Source organism: Pan troglodytes, chromosome X (assembly GCF_028858775.2).
Source record: "Pan troglodytes isolate AG18354 chromosome X, NHGRI_mPanTro3-v2.0_pri, whole genome shotgun sequence".
NCBI classification, from domain to species: domain Eukaryota; kingdom Metazoa; phylum Chordata; class Mammalia; order Primates; family Hominidae; genus Pan; species Pan troglodytes.
Genome location: NC_072421.2, coordinates 36,897,654 through 36,919,376, shown reverse-complemented (window position 1 = coordinate 36,919,376; position 21,723 = coordinate 36,897,654). Strand labels below are relative to the sequence as shown.

General features: G+C 34.1%; 1 protein-coding gene across 1 annotated transcript in view; it reads right to left on the bottom strand.

The window, feature by feature from the left end:
- CFAP47 (cilia and flagella associated protein 47) overlaps positions 1 to 21,723 on the bottom strand; it is a 463,486-nt gene that overhangs the window by 89,783 nt on the left and 351,980 nt on the right. Inside the window, exons 50-51 of the mRNA XM_054677051.2 lie at positions 13,426 to 13,569; positions 8,338 to 8,435 (exon numbers count right to left, since the gene is read on the bottom strand). Of these exons, the coding sequence (XP_054533026.1) occupies positions 8,338 to 8,435; positions 13,426 to 13,569 (242 nt within the window). The remainder of the gene's footprint in view (positions 1 to 8,337; positions 8,436 to 13,425; positions 13,570 to 21,723) is intronic.

Below are 21,723 nucleotides of genomic sequence, written 5' to 3'. Positions count from 1 at the left end.
TTCTCACCCTAGAAGAATGTTTCTTGCACTGGGTCCTTTCAAATAAGCTCAAGCCTAGCCTTATTTCATTATGCCAAATTCACTTTGGCCCACTACATCTTGACTTGTGCCGATGAAAGTGCATCTTGCTCTCACTCTAACCACCTTCCCTCCCTCTGTGGTCCATTCTGTTGGTAGGAACTCACCAAGAGCCAGGGGCATTAAACTATCAGCTTCCCCTCCTTAAAGAAGACACTCCCACTGTCTGTTTGTTCTGGCCATCACAGATATGAGCTGTAAATGGGTGATGGGCTAAAGATTCCTCCCCTCCCTTGATGTGCCAGAAACATCATGTCTCCATTAAAATCCTATGTTCTCCTTTCTTGGCATGAAGATGTCACTTGGCAGTGGCTGTCCAACTAGAGATTCCATTTCCCAGACCCTCTTTCACCTGGGCATAGCTGTGTCACTAGTTTTCTCCAATTGTATGTGAGTGAAAGTGATGTGTCACCTGTGTGTCAAGGCCATTAAAACTATTGGAAATTCTCTTCTCTCTGCTTTCTCTTTCTCCAGCTATATGTAGGAACCTCTGAGTCCCTAAAAAGGAAGGAATCACAAGATGGAACGAGCCTTGCTCCCTGAATCACAACACAGAGTATGCCACCCACCAACCAGGGACACATTCACTAGAATGTTACAATTGTTAAAAACTTTTACTGTGTTTAGCCATTGCAAATTTAGGGTTTATTTGCTGTATCAGCTAGATATACTCTGAATACTATATTTAGAGAGTCTTAAATAAACAGGACAGCAACCACTTTCATAATATGGAAATATAATTATCTACAGTTCCCAGGTTTGTGACTTCATTTGAAAATCCAGGATAAAAGGAGAACTTCCCAGGAAACATCCTATTTCAGTTATTTTATTCGTTTTCTAACTCCACTAGAATGGTAGCTCCATGCAAATAGGGGCCTTGCTTGTATTGTTCATCACTGTTCCTTAGCATTTAGAACAGTGGCAGGAATATCAGAGATACCCAGTAAATATTCATTAGAAAATAAAATGTGCAATTTATGAGATGATTTAGTGTTTGTGTGTATGTATATACATATTATACATTATATATTATGTATTACATATTGTACATTACATATTACATATTATATATAATTATTGATATGTCTGATATTTTGGATAATCACAACTTTTAACTAAATAATAAAGCAACTTTGTAAAAATCTAACTCCAAAGGAATTTAAAAGTCTCCAGTTAATTCAGCCTGCCTCCTTACTTGAAAGTTACTGGGTGAAGACAGCAGTTTCAGATGGGAGAAAGACTTTATTGCCTTGTCACTTTGTCACTTGGTTGCCAGTTCATACCTACTCTAAGAGGAAAAATGTAATTCACTGAGTGCAATAAACACTTCATCATTTCCTGCTTGGTCAGAATAAATAAAGATTATTTACTTCCACATAACCACTTAATTGAGTCAATGACAATTCAATATGCACTAGCATGAAGTATTTTCACCATACCATCTCACAGAAGATAATCACAAGTTCATTATAAAAGAATTATTTCTGAGGAGAAAACACACAATAATATTAAGTAAGGCATATTATTGAGGAAATCTTCAATTTTAATTTTATTCAATTTGAAAACATTATCAAGTCAGTAAACAAACAACTAATGGGTATTTTGAAAGTATCATGTAATTGAGAGGAAGTGATCATTATAATCTGGGTCAATAATTTTCCTAAATTGAAAAGTCAGAACTCACATAAACCATGTAGACAGCTATATTTAGAAACACCATTGTCATTCCTTTGCTATTTCCATCTGTACAACACTGTATCTAATGATGTCATGCCTTATACCCACCCCAATCCCCAATCCTCCACCATATGACTTGAAATGTATAGAATGCTGAGATGCAATCAAGGTGGTTTGCTAATGCCAGACTGGGGGACATGTATGTTGAATATGCATTAATAGGCACCTGGGAGTTGTGAAAAAGCCAGAAAACACTGGAAGAGCCTAAAGTTTATTAATTTGTATCCAGACACACCCCATAACCTTGAGAGAGAAAAGAAAACTATTAAAAATAGAAATATTTCTAATTGCAAGGACCGATCCCTAGGAAGTAACCTCCTGCTTAACTGTTTAAGATAGTATTCCACCTCCCCCGCCATATATGTGTGTATGTATTCTCTATGTATTTATTCTCTACATATATATAAGTATACATATATATGTATATGCATGTGTGTGAATTATTAAAATGCTAACTCTGAATGACCATGTAGGCCAGCCATTTTGAAGAGTGTTTGTCATGAGTTAAGCAAACAGTGCTTAGGTACATTACACATAATTTAATAATCGTGGGGTATGGGGTACCCCAGGGGGTAATTCTTGACACAGTGAGTGGGTATTTGCCATGTTTTTTTTTTTTTTTTTGCATGTCAGGTGTTTGAACTTGCATAAATGAATCCAATGTCATGTTCAGTCAATTCTTCTTCATCTGCATTTATGGAAGAAGGCAGAGGCATGAATAGTTCATAATGACAGAGTAGCCAAAAATTGTTTTATTTTGGAATGTTTTGTGAACTTTAATTGAAATAATGGTCTTTCAGATAGCTGTGATGTTGATTTCAACTAATTAATATACTCCTGACTTAAAGACCTAAACGAGAAGGAAGGACAATTATGATTTTCTTACCTGACTCATTCCTTTCTATCCCCTAAACACTACTTCACTCAGAAATACAGAGATATCTCAAAACAATTATAATTTTTCATCTCAAAATTTCCAAGGTACAATATGAGTTTTAGAACAACTTCTTAACTCATTATGTAAAATTTGAACTTGCCCACAAAATCACAAATTAGATTGTTTCCATCAGAGCTAATGCTAGCTTTTCCTCATCAGGTACAATAGGCTGATAGTTTGCCATATTAACCCAGGTCACCTCACTCCATTACCTTCACCTAATTTCCAATGCTAAAGCTTTCTAAGCTCACTGCACACTGGGTGGGGTTGCTATACCCTGAATGCAAGGAAAAGAAAGTTCATCTATTTTTTCCAACATACTCTTGTTTTAGATATTTTATTTTATTTTGTTTTGATTCTATTGTTCTGATACAAACCATAGTTTTTGGAGAAAATCTGCCTAGCCAGTGTTAATAACCAATAAAGAATAAATTCAGTTTTCCTCAGCTGGTGGTGGCGACAGACAGAAAACACACACTTTACTCAAGACTTAAACTTCCTCCTAAATTCCTGTCCTATCTCAGCTACTTTAGTGACTTTTCACTGGAATTTAGAAAGCCTTAAGGATGTTCTGCTGTGTCCTTTTGGGGCTACATGAAATTTGATGGGGAGAGCCCCTTGATATTCAATGACTAGCCAGTAAGACTTTTATATTGCTGATGTCAGGACAAGATGGTAAGGACCAAATTCCCTCCGTCTCTGAACTTGGAGTCAGAATGCCCTCTAAGTTTCCTTTTAACCCCTCCATAACACCCAGGAGAATGGAGCATGAGAACACTGAGAAGGAGTTGAATCTGACCTGAGAGGAAACTGAAGCTGACTGAGTTTACCAGAAAGTAAAGACAAACCTAAGTTCAGCTTCTAAAATCAGCTGTTTATCCCACTCTCTGTTTTTAAGAGTAAATAGCTAAATCTCTATTTCCATGTCATTTCTGCAAATCACACTGGTTAACATCGTATCTAACCAGAACAGCATTGTTGGTAATTATGAACAAAGAGTGACAGTAGAATTCATTATGACTACCTAGATACTCTGTAAATACAGGTCAGCATTCTTGCTTTAACTTGGAATAAAAATTTCCCGAAAAGCTTTGTTTGTTGAAATTCTATACAGAGTCATTACTGGAAAAGTTGTATGTGTGAAAACTAGAAAAGGAATCAGCCTTCAGAGCACAGAGCTTGGCCAGCATAGATGACTTTGATGAAAAAATAAAAAGAACTAAGGTGCGGGGCGAGGGGCGGGGAGGAGGAAGAGAAGAGGGAGGGAGGAAGAGAGGGTGTGGAGGGAGAATGGGACGACTAGGGGAGACTGAGAGAGAAAGAGAGAATAAAGGCACCCTTCCTTTTGGCAGAGCACCTTATTTGGACAGCAGACCCTCCCCCACACACAACCTTTTCCCTTTAATTAGGCACTTCAGTGAAGCACAGACAGTTGACAATTTAACTCTAGGCACGGCCTTGAGTCCACTCTTAGTTGAAGTGAAAGTGGCTAATTATTGCTGATCTTTAAAGCCACAGACATTATGTACAAAATCAATTCAGAATTTAGAAATAAGTAAATGAATCAGAAAATATTCTGGCAATTAATGTAGATATTAAATCCAAGTATATTAGCTCTATAATTTTAGGAAGAACATTATATCTTTTGGGAGCCAACAAGTGCTTTAAAATTTTTAAAAATAGAGTATAGGCAGATTAAAGATGAGATTTTATCATAATTCTAACTTTTATAGAATATTTTTTATATGAGTGTTTTCAACATTAATCAAAATAGCCTCCATAGCTACATCTTCATTTTTTGTATTTAACTCAAATTAGACAATGAGATATTTTTTCCGGATTAAAAAATAGTATTTAAGAATTTTTTACAACTTGTCAGGATAAATTAAAAGCAGAATGCTAATTTTGCTTCCTCAACATTTCATGAGGAAGAAAAATTTCAATGTCATGGACAACACTTATGATATATGATCTTTCCTATAGAAAAATAAAGTATACAAAGTATGAAAGAGGCCCGGGTGTGGTGGCTCACGCTTGTAATCCCAGCACTTTGGGAGGCTGAGGCGGGGGGCAGATGATCTGAGGTCGGGAGTTCAAGACCAGCCTGACCGACATGGAGCAACCCCATCTCTACTAAAAACACAAAATTAGCTGGCCATGATGGCACATGCCTGTAATCCCAGCTACTCAGGAGGCCGAGGCAGGAGAATCGCTTGAACCCAGGAGGTGGAGGTTGTGGTGAGCCAAGATCATGCCATTACACTCCAGCCTGGGCAACAAGAGCAAAACCCCATCAAAAAAAAAAAAAAAAAAAGGATAAAAGAAGAAAATACATTGAAAACAGTAACTCGAAATATATTTTTGAATTTATGGAGGCTGAAACTAAAAACTTTTTAAAAATGGTTGGCAACTCACATGTGTTTTTTAAATTTTTATTTTTTTTACTAGAGACAAAGTCTCACTATGTTGCCCAGGCTGGTCTCAAACTCCCGAGCTCAAGCAAGCCTACCACCTTGGCTTCCCAAAGTGCTGGGATTACAGGCATAAGCCACCGCACCTGGTCTCACTTGTGTTGTTTTGTATGGATGCTTTTATGTTTGACACCAAGAGGATTAATGGTGTTTTTAACTGTGCTTCTCTTTTGCTAGTTTGTGGAGAGATTTCTGGATCTCTTTATTAACAATATAGTGAATTTCATTGAAGGTTGTTTATAAATTAAAAGCTCAGAAAGAAATAAATGATCATGCAATTTTCACTGACAATGAAGTAAGTATTTTGAAGGCTATGGCTGTTTAAAATGTAAATTATATAAAGAGTTGCTCACACACTTAAGTTTTGTTTCCACAAAATATTTATAGCTCAGTGCTATATATTAGAGTTATTGAGTGTCAGTGGAAAGACAGCGGGTTATTGTCATCATTCTCCCATAGCCAAACTATATGACATACAAGAGATTTTTGAGATCAAACAAAATGGAACAGCAGCTATTACATGTTAAAATTTCCAAAGGAAATCCTAAATACTTTATACAAACAGAGAATGGACTACTAACAAGCAAGTATTATTTACTGAGAATGTAATCTGGTTTTGGAACCTGCAGCAAGAAGTAACCAAATATATGTGTTTCAAGATTGTAAGTATTTCTTACATGAACCCTATTTTAGAGAGATTCTGATCAATCATTCATCTGTAGAAAAAATGAGGAAATTGAGTTGAATGTAATAAAAACTGAGATGCAGATAAAAAAATAAGAGATGGCTTAGTATCTTGAGTGTACCATTGCCACATCTGGAGGTATAAAGTTTAAATAAAGTATTTCTCAAATGATTCATCTGAACAGAATATGCAGTCAATAATATTAGGAAATAATATACAAGTGAGGACCACAATTTTAGTATACTTCTGAAAGTAGTCAGAAAGCGTCTTCTTCAAAGAATGGACAAAGGTTTCATTTGCTGGCATTATTTAAAAGAGATCATACTATCTCTAGTAAATAAATCTTCATGTCTGAAAGTTAAAGAGGGAATAGATTTTTACCTTCGACAATTACGACTAGAAACGTGAGAAAACTTAATAATTTGGCAACATCACTAGCCACGATAGCCTAAGTTGGTAAACTTAGTTGAAAAAGATGTCCCTTCTCAACAAATCGCAGTTAAATGTGAACATTTAATTAATACAGCAAACCTGCCTATGGTAACAAGGAAACTATCTAGCAGCTGTCATGTGTTAAGAAGTTTCATTCCTGCCTTATAATGTAAAACTACTCAATGAAAAGGGGACTCGATAATTGCGTTTTAATCTAAGTAGACCATGAAAAAATATCATTTAAGTATATTTATGAAATAACTATGCTAACTGTTCATAACGAATAATAAAAGCAAAAATGATAGCAATTAGAAATATATATGTGCATAAGACGAGTTACACATATCCCACTGTGGTGCCAAAACAAAAAGAGGTTTAAATTGAAAACTTATAGGAAATCAGTACAAACTGAATTAGGATTACATTATAATATACATGGGGAGGGGCAAGTCCTTGATGAAAAATGAACAAGGGCCATTATTCAAAAGTACATTATTTATTAAAATAATATATTCCTGAAAGGGTATATGCAAATTTAATTTCATAAATGAAAACATATTTGAAATTTCTCATTCAAAGAGATAAGTAGTGGTTTTTTGGTTTCGGTTTTGGTTTTTTGTTTGTTTGTTTTTGCTTTTTGCTCAATCTTCTTACATATGCACATAAAGTACCCTGATGGTGTGTATTTCTCAGCCTGTGTGACAGTCTTCACCTTTTAAGGTTGAGAGCTATAGAAATCTCAATTTCTATCAGTATTTTCTTGAAGGACTAATAGCTCTTGCAGAAAAAAAAGGCACTTTATACACCATTTAATGAGAAAATGCAACAATTGACCATCTATAATTTATTTTAAAATTGTATTTATTTCTGTTTGTTTTGCATATTTTGTCATGTCTATTCCTATTTTAAGCATATAGTTAATAAGAAAGCCAATTTCTCCTTTTCTGAGGTGCTACATCATGCACTCAATTTTTTCAAAGCCTATTTAAATGTTTTTCTCTACATCTTGATAAAGGGATACATTTTAATGTATATTTTAAAGTAACCTTTAAGGAAGATTTTACACTGCAGTGGTAACCAATTCACAGAAATAAGACATTTTCATTGAGTGAAATGATCCTACTGTCATATTAAATAGTTTTCCACTTAGAAGATAATGATTTTGCAATCTATACTTGAGCACATTTCAAAATTTTAATCATTCATCTTCTATGCCTAAATGGAGATTTACCCAGAAATCAGGTGGGCAAATAATCAATTTGTAAACTTATAGTATTTTAAATCTTTTTTGTTTTTACTTTCTATTTATTGGAACCAAAGTTCAAGATTCTAAGTAATCAATTCTATAAAGAAATCTATCCACATATTTAAAAATAAAAATAACATTTATTATTATCAATTTAAATATTTGAGTACTAACAATAAGGAAACTAAATTTAACTAAAACATTGTTAATAGCAATATTGTCCTCATGTTTCATTTAAAATAAGACTCTTAATATTTAACTTTATTAAATAACTTTTGACACAAATTTAGTAACATTTTAGTAATTCACATCAGACAAAATCTATTCCGAGTATTAATGGAAACCCCAAATGTATGCCAGTTGCTCCAAATATGTTTCCAAGTGAAAGGTCTGCTGTAGAAACCAGGAAAAAGCAATGCTGAAAGAGTCTAGTAGCACAATCCTGTTTTTATCATCTATGTGTGAACAAACATGTAGGCTAAGGTTAAGTCTGCTGTAGTAACTCTTGAAACAGATAGAATGCTAATCAATGCAGTCACTATAAGATAACATATAACTAAAAGATGTTTTCCAAAAGCATTTAAAGTCCGTAGTACTAGATTTAAAAATAAAATTGCTATGATTGACTAATTTATCTTAATACAATCATCTGATACAGACCTTTTAAGGGATAGTAAATAATTAACTATACAACAAAAGGTCTGAGTGCTCACAAAATGACAGAGTCTATGAACATGCAATGGGCACTTACCAGAGCAATACATGTCATTTCCATAATCTCTATGGGTGGTCCAGGAGTGCTATGGATCTCAAGATTATACCAGAATCTTAAATTGTTAAAATTATCATCTGAAAAACAAAACAAAACACTTTTTAATATAGACTTCAGAATACCATACTTAACATACACATTTGAGAATCATGAACAGACATCATTTTCAACCTTTTTTTTTAATGGACTTTTTGTCAAGACAGCTGAAGAAAGGGTGAGAAGCTGTTTTTATCACAGTTAGTGAGGAATAAGAGAAGCTCCATCCTTGCATGGCCAAGAGAATGTCCTGTACAAGTTCCTGGCCCTATACCCATGCCAGTAACTCATTAAGTTCTTCCATAAAATGAATTTCGGAATGTTTTACTTTTAAGTTAAGGATTAATGTTTCAAAAAGAAATAACCAATCTTTTTTCTCATTGACAAACTATTCATGTATTTGTACATAGATATATCTAAATAAGTCATTACAATTTACAATGCTACATTTCCAGGACCATAAGAATCTAGTATAAGGAGAAAGTCAGGAAAATGAGATTGCATGTTTCCTGAAAATGTGAAAAAGGATCCTAAGAATTTAGCCCAAGGAAATTCTGAAAGGGACATAGACTAAGTCGTGAGACAATTATTTTTATATCTTGCTTCCCTAATATTTTTAAAAAGCAGGCAATTCTGCCCCTGATGGTAATCAAAACCATCCTCCCTCACGCTAAAACTGGAATCCTCATCAACCAGGCCCTTCATAAAAAGGTTTTTTACGTCTGTCAAATTCACTTTTGTTTTGTTTTGTTTTTCCTCTCTGTTCAGCTTCCCATTTTGATATTCTTTTGTTTTCCTGTGTTGAACTAGGTCATGGCTTAAGATTGTCCTCCAATTTCAGTAAATTGTATACATATTCACATCAGTATTGTCATGTTTAAAAGATTTCAAGAACTGTTATGCTAGATTAACTTATTTAGGTAAATTGCTAACCTCTTTGGGCCTCAGTTTCCTCATCTATGAAATAAGAAGCACAAACTAGTGGAATTCTCAGTGTTTCTCTCTACTGAAAAGGTTTTTCATGAGTCTATGTTTTGCATTGCATTGTACTGTATTGTATGGCACTGTATGACAGTGAATAGCATCGTATTGTGTTGTATTGTATTGCACTGTATGGCATTCGTAGCTTTGTATGGGATTGTATTGCATGACATTGTATTTTACTGCACTGCACTGTTCTGTACCATACTGTATTGTACTATTTTGCATCCTGTTTCAACACTTCAGGTATCTAAAATACTTATAAGATTGGTGGACCTGAGAACAATCCAGATATTTAACATAAACAGCTAGTAAGAGGGAGAAAGAGAAAAAAATAGTTACAATTAATAAGACCCAGTTGAATTCTTATTCCAAATAACTATGAGGAGTTCTTGAGGGCAAATTTATTTCCACATTTTGAACTGACTCCTGTACTTGTTTATTTTTCAGACATCAGTTCATTCCCTTAAAAGCAGAAATGTGCAGAAAATAAGGTTACCAAATTTATACTGATGAGAGATTATTAAGGAAGGCTCTGCTCACATTTGCTCCTTCAATTTTATAAAAGCACTTTAAGTGCTTTTATGACATTTAAATGTGACTTCTCCCAAAATAAATCAAAGTTCTTAAAATGAAAAGTGTTTTCCCTTCTAGGTAGCTTATGCATATTTTATCTGGGCCTTTCCAATATTTTAACCCACACTGAACTCACAGAGAAAATAATTCTGGAAATAAACAGTAGCTATGACTGAGGAGATGCTTCATGACTCTGGGTTAGTGCAAAGATCAGTGGAACGACTCAGAGTTATAAGGCCAGGGTTCAAATCCCAATGTGACCACCATTAGTTGGTGATTTTTGGCAAAGAATCTCAAGAGTCTGCCCATTTGTGGAACAGGGACTATATTTGTCATGGTTCTTCAGAGAGATGGAACTAGCAGGATGTGTAAAGAAGAGCGAGAAAGAGAGACATTTTAAGAAATTGGCTCACAGAACTGTGGAGGCTTGGTAAATCCAAAATCTGAAGTATATTGGGGTAGGTCAGATTTTATTTTACTAAGGTTTTCAACTGATTGGATGAAGCTCAACCACATTATGGAGGGTAATCTGCTTTATTCAGAGTCCATGGATTCAAATGTTAATCTCATCCAAAAAACACTTTCTCAGAAACATTAAAAATAAAGTTGACCAAGTATCTGGGCCCTGTGGCCTGGCTAAGTTGACACATAAAATTAACCATCGCAGGGACAATAACACCTATTATTTATAATTACTGTGACTATCACACGTGGCAGTGTTGTGATGTAGCTGATTTAGTTCCTACAGTACTAGACATGTACATTGAGTATGAATTTATTGATTAGAGTGGGATTGGTGAATGATTTATTGATGAAAACAACAACAAAATAGTGCTTGTTTTTTAACTCTGAGCCTTAAATTAAAATATTTTTCTAATTATAAAATCAATAGCATTCACTATAGTGATTTTAGAAATTCCTGAATAGTATGAAAATGAAAGTTCTTCATAATTTCATGACTAAATGACAGCTACTTAATATATTTGTACAAAATTCCAGGCTCAAAATATCAAGAAAGATATGGATATATAGACATAGACACATAAATATACTGGGGTGTATACAATATACATAATTGATACATTCATATGTACATAAAAATATACACATTTATATTATTCAGAAAATACTATTAAAACTTTAGTTTCAATTATTCAATATATCACAAAAGAAACATTCTTAAATGTCATATGTTTTGTATATCTTTGAATATTCTAACAAATTCATTAGACTGAATCATTGGATTGAAGGAGATAAAAAATAATTAAAAGTTTAAATATACTATAAATGTTCTCTTAAAAAAGTTTTTATCAATTTAAATTTCTGTTGTAATGCATGCGATTGCATCTTTTGATCTGATTCTCATTAAAAATGGGTATTACCATTATCTTTCATATTTCCCTATTCGGAAGGTTAAAACATTCTCATTTAGGTGTTGCTTTCATTTCTTTGATGAGAGGAAAGCTAGAAGATTTCTCTAATTGAAAATAAATATACTGTGGAGCAGTCTTTAAAAAAGGATCCATGTTATTATAGGGGAAAAGTTAATTCTGTCTGAGAGTAAGGATATGAAAAGACCTGTCTGAAGAATTAGGGATACCTTTAATGTTGTCAGGTACATTTTTCCTAGCTTTTAATCTATCTTTCAACCTGTTAATATGTAGGTTAGTATGTTTATTAGAGATCAGTCTTTTTTAGCCTATTAACATAAAATCATAATATTTTGATTTTCCTTCAAATTCTTCTGAACACTTTAACCCTCATGAAGGTTTTCCTTCATGGTTCTTCTGCCCTAGATATTAATGAGGATTTAACTTTTAACATAACACATCTACAGCAATTATCTATTCCTTTGTCTCACCTGCATGATTTCACTGAAAGAGACCCTAAACCTTTACAACTCATGTTAATATTGTTTTTTTTTCCTAGTTTCAGCTACAAAGATTCAATTGGCAACTGGATATTGCTATGTAAATATCTTGATGTCAGATCAACACCATGAAGTACAAAACTTTGCTAAGTGTTACAATCTCCAAAACTTTTTTCTTTCCTTCTGAATTTCTTTTTTTTTTCTATTGACCAAAATACAAACGAACTCTTATTATTATTTTTTAGAATCAATGCCCTTTTTCATTATCTTCTATAAGGACAGTCATCCAATGCTAGTCTCTGAAATATTTCTCATCTTTAGTGATATTTCTATATTTCCATCACCACCACCACCATAAAATACCTGGTTGTCTTCACTTTAAACTCAATTTGCTGTTGTAGTAGTCTAACTGGCCCAACTTCTCTTCCCAAATCATTTTGAATATTCCTAAATACCACTCTTTAGTCCATGGATTCTGTGATGCTTAATTTCATGTGTCAACTTTGCTGGGCTATACTGCCCAGTTGTATGAACAAACACTAGTCTAGATGTTCCTGTGAAGCTATTTTAGAAATGTGATTAACATTTATGTTAGTATAATTTGAGTAGAGCAAATTATCTTCCATTGAGTAGGCCTCCTCCAATGAGTTGAAGGCCTTAAGTGCAACCACTGATGTTCCTCCAAAAAGAAGCAATTATTTCTCAAGACTGTAACATAGAAAGACTGCCTGAATTTCCAGCCTGCCTGTCCTATCCTGGGGAATTTGGACTCAAGGCTGCAACATTGACATTGACTTTTTAGCCTGCTGGCTTGCCTTGCAGATTTTAGATTTACCAGCTCCCACAATGGTGTCAATTGCAAATCTTTCTCTCTCAATACACACAGACACACAAATACAGACACACACACTCCATCATTTCTGTTTCTGTGAAGAATGCTATCTAATACAAATTCATTCAATAAAGATTTCTTCTTTTGTATAACATTTAAAATGTCTCCACAAGTTTGTCCCTGTTGAACCACTTTTCTTTATTAAGGCCTTGCATCCCTGCTACTCACCCATAAAAGAAAAACTCATTCACCCATTTCCAGGAAACCTGCCCTGAGTATTCCAACTTCTCATCACCTTATTTTACTTGGAACTTGTACTAAAAAGACATGATGTTTAACAACATTCAAATAAAGCTTTATAATATAGGGGGAAAAATAGTGTTTAGTTTCTTTGGCATATGAGGAAGATTGCTAGTATCTCTTATATTGAAGTAAGCAATGCATATTACATTATTAAAACAATATACTCATTAACATTTTATTAGAAATTTGCTGTATGCTTTTGTATAGTGACAGAAAAATACGTAAAGCTTTTCAATTATGAAAGAGTGGGCACCCTTCTAGCTGAAGTATTTTGATACTATTGACATTAATAGCAGTGGAACTCCAGAATATATGCTACATATAGTTAATACTGAAATAATAAAATTCTTACATAAACATGCAATACAAATTTGGATATGTATTATGCGTGTAAACTATTTCATTCAAAAGTGAATGATGATTTGGATTTATGCAAACTAATAGTGAAACTCTGTCATAATAAACTTACATGTGTCTGCATCATCCAAAATGCTAGATTGTTCTGTTATTGAATCAAGACAGGAGAGGGCTTGATCTTGATCTGTGTCTTCCTCATAATCATCATGTTTCCTTCTTGTAGTACATCTTCTTGTAGTAGAAAATGTAATTGTACCTACAACACATAAGTACAAGATGCCCTATTAATCAGGGTTTAGTTTTCTGAAACAAAAGGTAAGCTACAGATATTAAAGTTACTCTAGCTTAAAACATATAAATATAAAGTGAAAATTAATTCTAGATGTCAGTGTTAGAATTAAACCTGATACCTATTCAGAACATTTTAAGGAAAAGCTCAAGGAAAGAGTTTAAGGAAATGTTTTCAAAATCTCCATTAAAATGGTAATTTTTCAACAACTTTTCTAAGATAATTTTAGAAAGTGGAAAATAATATAAACGCATCAACTTTCAGAATACTTATTGCCCCTGGGTAACTGTTCTTATTTTCTTCCTAAGTCATTTTAATGCTCTATTTATTACCCCATTAAAATAATATTTATTTTATTTTATATAATATCACAATATCCCAAGCATGAAATTTCTTGAAAATATTTAATATATAAAATGTTAAACATTTTGTTATAAAAGTTATTAGTGAGGCCAGGCACAGTGGCTCATGCCTGTAATCCCAGCACTTTGGGAGGCTGAGGAGGGTGGACTGCTTGAGGTCAGGAGTTCGAGACCAGCCTGGCCAACATGATGAAACTTGTTTCTACTAAAAATACAAAAATTAGCCAGGCATGGTGGCACACATCTGTAATCCCAGCTACTTGGGAGGCTGAGGCAGGAGAATTACTTGAACCCGGGAGGCAGAAGTTGCAGTGAGCTGAGATGGCACCACTGCACTCCATCCTGGGCGAAAGAGCAAAACTGTCTCAAAAACAAAACAAAACAAAAAAACAAAAGTTATTACTATAAAAAATCATCACTCTGGAATTTTTTTATACTAAAATTGACCTATATAAGTTGGTATTAATTTTTAAATTAAAGTTTATATTCTTATGGAAATGATTCAGAAATGGTCCCTGACCTCTAAATACCAGCTTGACATAAACAAACCTTTGCACACAAAACTGTATGTTTCTAGCCATGCATCAAAATCAAATAGTTTACAGCAATGCCTATAAATACTGTTTAGTTGAATTATGGTAGTATCCACACTTCATTAATTGTAAAGACAAGAGAACTACAATTAAACACCAATATTTTCTTAGTTTTTACTTGAGAGTAACAAACTCTTCCTGAATTTTTTTTAATAAATTCTATTTTTTTTGGAGTGTGGTCTCCTTAGAGAGAGAGCTTGAAGTAAAATCATCTTGAAATAAGACATAATAATGTGTGTATGTAAAACCAACTTGAAATGAAACGCATATGGAAAACAATTAGCCAAAAGCACAGAGCAAATACCCAATAAATGACATCTTTATTTATGTTCTTATTATTCCTGGTTAGGAGATGGTCCCAAACAGTAAGATACTGTTGGTCACATTGCTCTTGAAGAGGACAGATATCTAAAAGAAAGAAATGCCTAATTTGGAAAAAAAATAATATTTTAACTTGTTTCTGGGGGGAGGTGAGAAATACAGGTGTTTCGTGTGTTGACGGGCAATACAGATGTTTCACGTGTTTCATATTTTTACAGAGTTAGACAGGTGACCAAAAGTCCTGAAAGTTGTAACTTTAGACATGTCCTGTACAATATGACAGCCATTAGTCACATGTGACTACTGAGCAATTAAAATGTTGGTAGTCCTAAATAAGATGTGCTGTGTGAAATATACATTATATTCCACAGACTGTGTAAAACAGAATGTAAAACATACTACTAATAACTGTATGTTAGCTATGTTGTGAAATTATACATTTGGGGTCTGTTCCAAGGTGGCCAAATAGGAACAGCTCCGGTCTGCAGCTCCCAGCATGATCGACGCCGAAGATGGGCGATTTCTGCATTTCCAACTGAAGTACCTGGTTCATCTCACTGGGACTGGTTGGAGAGTGAGTGCAGCCCACAGAGGGTGAGCCTAAGCAGGGCAGGGCATCGCCTCACCTAGGAAGCACAAGGGGTTTGGGGATTTGCTTTTCCTAGCCAAGGGAAGCTATGATAGACTCTACCTGGAAAAACGGGAAACTCCTGCCCAAATACTGTGCTTTTCCAACGGTTTTAGCAAATGGCACACCAGGAGATTATATCCCACGACTGGCTTGGCGGGTCCCACGCCCACGGAGCCTTGCTCACTGCTAGTGCAGCAGTCTGAGATCGACCTGCAAGGCAGCAGCCTGGCAGGGGGAGGGGAGTCTGCCATTGCTGAGGCTTGAGTAGGTAAAGAAAGAAGCTGGGGTAGCTTGAACTGGGTGGAGCCCACCGCAGCTCAACAAGGCCTGATGCCTCTGTAGACTCCACCTCTGTGGGCAGGGCATAGCTGAACAAAAGGCATTAGAAACTTCTGCAGACTTACACGTCCCTGTCTGACAGCTCTGAAGAGAGCAGTGGTTCTCCTAGCACGGTGTTTGAGCTCTGAGAACAGACAGACTGCCTCCTCAAGTGGTTCCCTGACCCCCGTGTAGCCTAACTGGGAGACACCTCCCAGTAGGGGCCGACTGACACCTCATACAGGCTGGTGCCCATTTGGGACGAAGCTTCCAGAGGAAGGATCAGGCAGCAATATTTGCTGTTCTGCAATACTTGCTGTTCTGCAGCCTCTACTGGTGATACTCAGGCAAACAGGGTCTGGAGTGGACCTCCAGCAAACTCCAACAGACCTGCAGCTGAGGATAGAGACTTGACAAGATGGTAATATTCTATATTTGTGCTATCCAATATGGTAGCCACTAGCCACATATGGCTAATGTAATATTATTTGGTTTTAATTAACTGAAATTGAAATAGCCACATGTTTCCAGTATCTTTAATACTGGACAGGACAGAGATTAAACTGAAAACACATTCTACATAGTAAAGAAAGTATTGCTTCATACAAATTTTGTTTCTGTTTTATTTGTAGCTGTGCATATAATAGAGAATATGTATATGTTTGTGTTTATTGAGTCACAATGTAAAATCAATATTTTTTAAAATTCTAGGCCTTAGACAAAAAAGTTTGAAATCCACTTCTTTTTAAAAATGCATTGTCCTCGGGTACATATATGTCCTCACTGTCCAATGCAGTGACAGCAAGCCACAGGAACAGGCCATGAATTTCTCCAGGCACAGATCATGCCTGTTATGGGCTTTGAATACTTGTAAGACATAACATTTACTATCATCAACAGAACATTTGCTGCTTTTGTTTTCCATTTTAAAAGACAGAGGATAGAGACTTGACAAGACAATGTGACATCTTATATTCACTATCAGCTTCATTTTTCCATTATTGGATCACTTTTATGTTTACATGGAATATAACTGCTATTATGAAACTAAATGTGAATAATTTACTGTACATGTCCATGAAATTAAATAATTTCTTCTATAGTTGCAAAATAAATTAAATCAGAATAAGAATATACTGTAAGAAATTGTATGCAAAGAAGCCACTGGAAGGTTCTCACCGCAGTCCTCTCATTGTCCCACAGTCATGGACCTCTGGGAAGTATTCTTTCTCTGTATTGCTTCCGCTAGAAGATCTCTCCTCCCAACTCCCTCAAAATTCCAGGCTTCTTTGAAAAGCATGACATTAGACTATGCTGCCTGCTATCATCCGTGGGTAGTCATGTACTAGACTCAAGATCACCATCCTATATTTAATAATTTTGCACATGGTGTATTGTTCTTTCTCAGTTACTTCTGGACATTAATCTAGTTGTTCAACTCTCACATAAATCTGAGAACCAATTCTTTCTAATGGGTGTGTAGATATGTATTTGTATATTTGTATATTTTTATGTTTATTTACACACACATACTAATATTATTCTAGGCTTAGTTCTAAAATCTGGATGGAATGTGCAACATAAATTACCAAAAATGACTCAAAACATACCTGACACTGACCTAAGCAAATCTGTAAATAACAGAAGATTGTCATGCTACTTAAAATTTTAGAACGCATTAAAGGTAGAGAGTAAAAGTTGTAGTTTAATATTTAAAGCTAAAATAACACATACTAAAATTTAATAAGCACATTATATGGAAATATAGATTCAAATTACTTATACTCCCCTCCAAAAATAAAAAAAGATATTTTTCTTTCAAATTGGCAATTCTTAACACCTTTGGTAACATTCACCTTAGATAAAAATGTTGAGTGACAGCCCTGATCTCAAACACTGGTAGTGAGAGAGAAAACGGGTATTTTTTTGGAGAGTTATTTTGCAAAATCCACAAACTTGAAAGTGCATATCACCTTTGACATATCAATTTTGTTATTTATCCTATAAATAACTTGTATATTAAATGTTATCCCTACAGGTAAACTAGCACAGTCAGTGAAGAGTTATATACAAAGATGCTGTTGAAATATTATTCATAAATGCAAAACAACAGGGACTTGATTTCAATCTTGGTATGCATGACTAGTGACATGAATTAAGATTATATATATATATAAAATATACAAATATGCTTTTATGCTATGAATTTTACCAAAATAAAAATGATTATAAGAGAATATTATGAATAATTATACACCAAAAAAATGGATTACTTTAGATTAAATGGAAAATTTCTTAGAAACACATAATCTATGAAAACTGTCTCTTGAAGAACTAGAAGATCTGCATAGATACAAAACTGTGAGGATATTGAATCAGTAATAAAAAACCTTCCAACAAAGTAAAGCCCAAGACCAGATGTCTTCCCTGCTGAATTCTACCAAACATTTAAAGAGGAATTAACATCAATCTTTCTCAAACACCTCCAAACATTTGAAGAGGAGGAAATACTTACTAACTCATTCTAGAAGGGTAGCATTGCCCTGATACCAAACCAGACAAAGACACTACAAGAAAAGAAAACTAAAGTCCAGTATCTCTTGTGAACATTCATGCAGAAATCCTCAACAAAACACTGGCATACTGAATTCAGCAACATAGTAAAAGGATTATACACTATGATCAAATGAAATTAATTTCCAGAATGAATGAATGGTCATTCAACATACAAAAATCAATCAATTTAATATACCACAGTAATAGAATGTAGGAAAACACACACACACACACACACACACACACACACACACACACACGACGATCTCACTTAATGCATAGAAAACTTTTGACATAATTCAGGTCAGTTGTGGTGGTTCATGCCTGTAGTCCCAGCACTTTGGGAGGCTGAGGTGGGTGGATAGCTTAAGCCCAGGAGTTCAAGACCAGCCTGAGCAACATGGCAAAATCCCGTTCCTACAAAAAATACAAAAATTAGCCTGGTGTGGTGGCACCCGCCTGTAGTCCCAGCTACTCAGTAGAATCACTTGAGCCTGGGAGGTGAAGGTTGCAGTGAGCCAGGATGGTGCCACTGCACTCCAGCCTGAGGACAGAGTGAGACCCTGTCTCAAAGAAAGAAAGAAAAAAAAGAAAAGAAAAAAGAAAGCACTTGACAGAATTCAACACCCTTTTATGATTAAAAAGAAACATTCAATAAACTAGGAATAGAAGGAAACATCCAAAACACAATAATGGCAATGTAGGATAAACTCACACGTAACATCATATGTAAGGTATAAGACAGAAAGCTCTTCCTCTAAGATCAGAAACAAGACAAGGATGCCTGTATTTTTTCCACTTCTATCCAATATAGTACTGGGTGTTCTAGGCAAAGGAGTTATGAAAAAAAGTAATAGAGGCATCCAAATTAGAAAGAAAAAATATTTTTTCTTTTTATATGACATGCTGTATACAGAAAACCTTAAGGATTCCACATAAAAACTTGTTAAAGCATTCAGCAAATGTTCATGAACAAAATCAACATGCAAAATCAGTTACATTTTTATACACTAGCAATGAACAATTTGACTAGGAAATTAAGAAAACAATTTAGTCAGATAAAGCCAATATTTAGATAAACCTACATATGTTACACAATATGCTTGGCTTAAAAAGGAAATCTAATCAGTATTTCAAATACTATCAAGTATAGATGTCCCTCAATTTGCAAAGAGGCTTATATCCTGGTAAAATGATCATAAGTTGAAAATATCATAAGTTGACAATGCACTTTAAACTTACCATATTTTATAAATATACAATGGGTTTATACAGCCATAACCCCCATCATAAGTCAAGGAGTGTCCTAAATGTGTATTGCTTTTGCACCATCATAAAGTTGAAAAGTCATAAGTAGAAACATTATAACTCCAGGACCATCTGTACTCTCACAAATTAAAAGTACATATTTTCCATTCTCACTCATTTCAGTCCATTATAGACTCAGCATATTTTTCTTTCCCCTAACTCACTCATTTAAATTTTATTATGTTTTATTATCCCTTAACAAATAGAAATTGGGCATTCATTTGTAAAATAATTTAAAAGCCCTATATGAGTATTACAAGACTGTATATTATAGAACAGAATGAGAAATCGCTAACTATCACAAAAAATAAAAATTGGTGAAGAGAACTACAGAAGCAATTATGTGTTTACTCAGTAGTTCATGTTTTAATTGAAGGAACATTTTTAAACAATATATCTTAGAAGTATGCCATTAATTTGCCCAGATATTTTTCTCATGAAAAACCTTTTTCTTGACAATGTCAATTTAATTTTGTTTCTAAACATTTTTTTCTTTTCCTTTTACGTATATTTTTTATTGTTAATTAGCTACTGTGGAAGAGACACTCAAATTCTTGTCACATATTATAATGAATAATATTATACTTAGCAACCTGATTGTCAGCAGTAAATCTTCAAATGAAATGCAGCAAATAATGATTACGAGAATAATATATTTTCCAAAACATGATAACTTTTTTTCACAACATATGTACATGCTATGTTTTTGGCCTATATTCCACTCTTCAGGGTAAGGTCAATTGTTCCAACAGGAAACAAAAATAAATATAAAACTTGGTTTGCTGGTGCTTGAGTTTGTCAAAGTAATAGGAAAATTATTAGACTGCTTTGGTAAAACTATAAATATGACAGTAATAATACTGGTATCTAAAAGCAACTCCCCACATTAAGATAACAGCATCATTGAATTAATGGAGATTTTCAGTTTGTCTCAATAGACTATGAGGGGGAAAAAATCTAATAGGAATAGCAATTAAACCCATTATGTTTTTAATAGCACAAGTTTTAATTTTGAAAAACAGACTTGTTTCTTTGCTAAACATTAAGTGGTTGATTTTTCAAAATCATTTTTTCACAGTCAGTAAAACATTTTCTAGTATACAAGTCTTTTTTAATCAAGTTTTTTCCAAGTATATATTATCATATAAAAGCCTGAAGTTTAAAGGCTGAAAAACATAATTTTATATTAATGGGTTTTCCTTTGAAAATAATTTTTAAAATATTTATTGAATGCTTACTGTGTGCTAGGCATATGCTAAATGCTTCCTGTTCATCATCTTAGTTAACTCTTGCAAGAAACATAGGAGTTAATTACTCACTGGGCCCATTTTAAAGCTGAAGAACCTGGGCTTAGGGAAGGTTGTCTTTTTGCCTAGGTCACACAGTTAGTAAGTGGCAAAGGCATATATATTTCCCTGGCATATAATATGAGAAATTATAAATTAAATTGTGCTTGAATATCACAAAATATATTACAGAATAACTAGAATTTTGATTGGAAAAATATAAAAATCACTCACATATGAGGGAACTTCAAAAAGTTTATGGAAAAATGGAATTAAAACATAAGAATAAAAATTATATAAATTTTATTTCTCAACATAAGCTATATCAAGTTCAAGACACTTTTGTAAGTGTTGGTATCAGCCATTTAGTTCATCCCTAAGAAAACTGAGGGTCCTGGAAATTTAACCATGTCAAAGCAGTCTTTATTACATTATTAACTGAAGAAAAATACTGCCCTTTAAAGATTTTTTTAAGATGAGGAAAAAAAAGCAGAAGTCAGAAAGAGTCAAATCCAGACTGTAAGGTAGATGCCTAATGATTTCCCATTGAAAGTCTCACAAAAGTGCCCTTGTCTGATGAGAGGAATGAGCAGGAGCATTGTCATGGTGCAGAAGAACCATCTGGATAAGCTTACCTGGGCATTTTTTTTGCTGAAGCTCTGGATAACTTATTCAAAATACTCTCTTAATAAGCAAATGTTATTGTTCTTTGGCCTTGCAGAAAATCAACAAGCTAAATGCCTTGA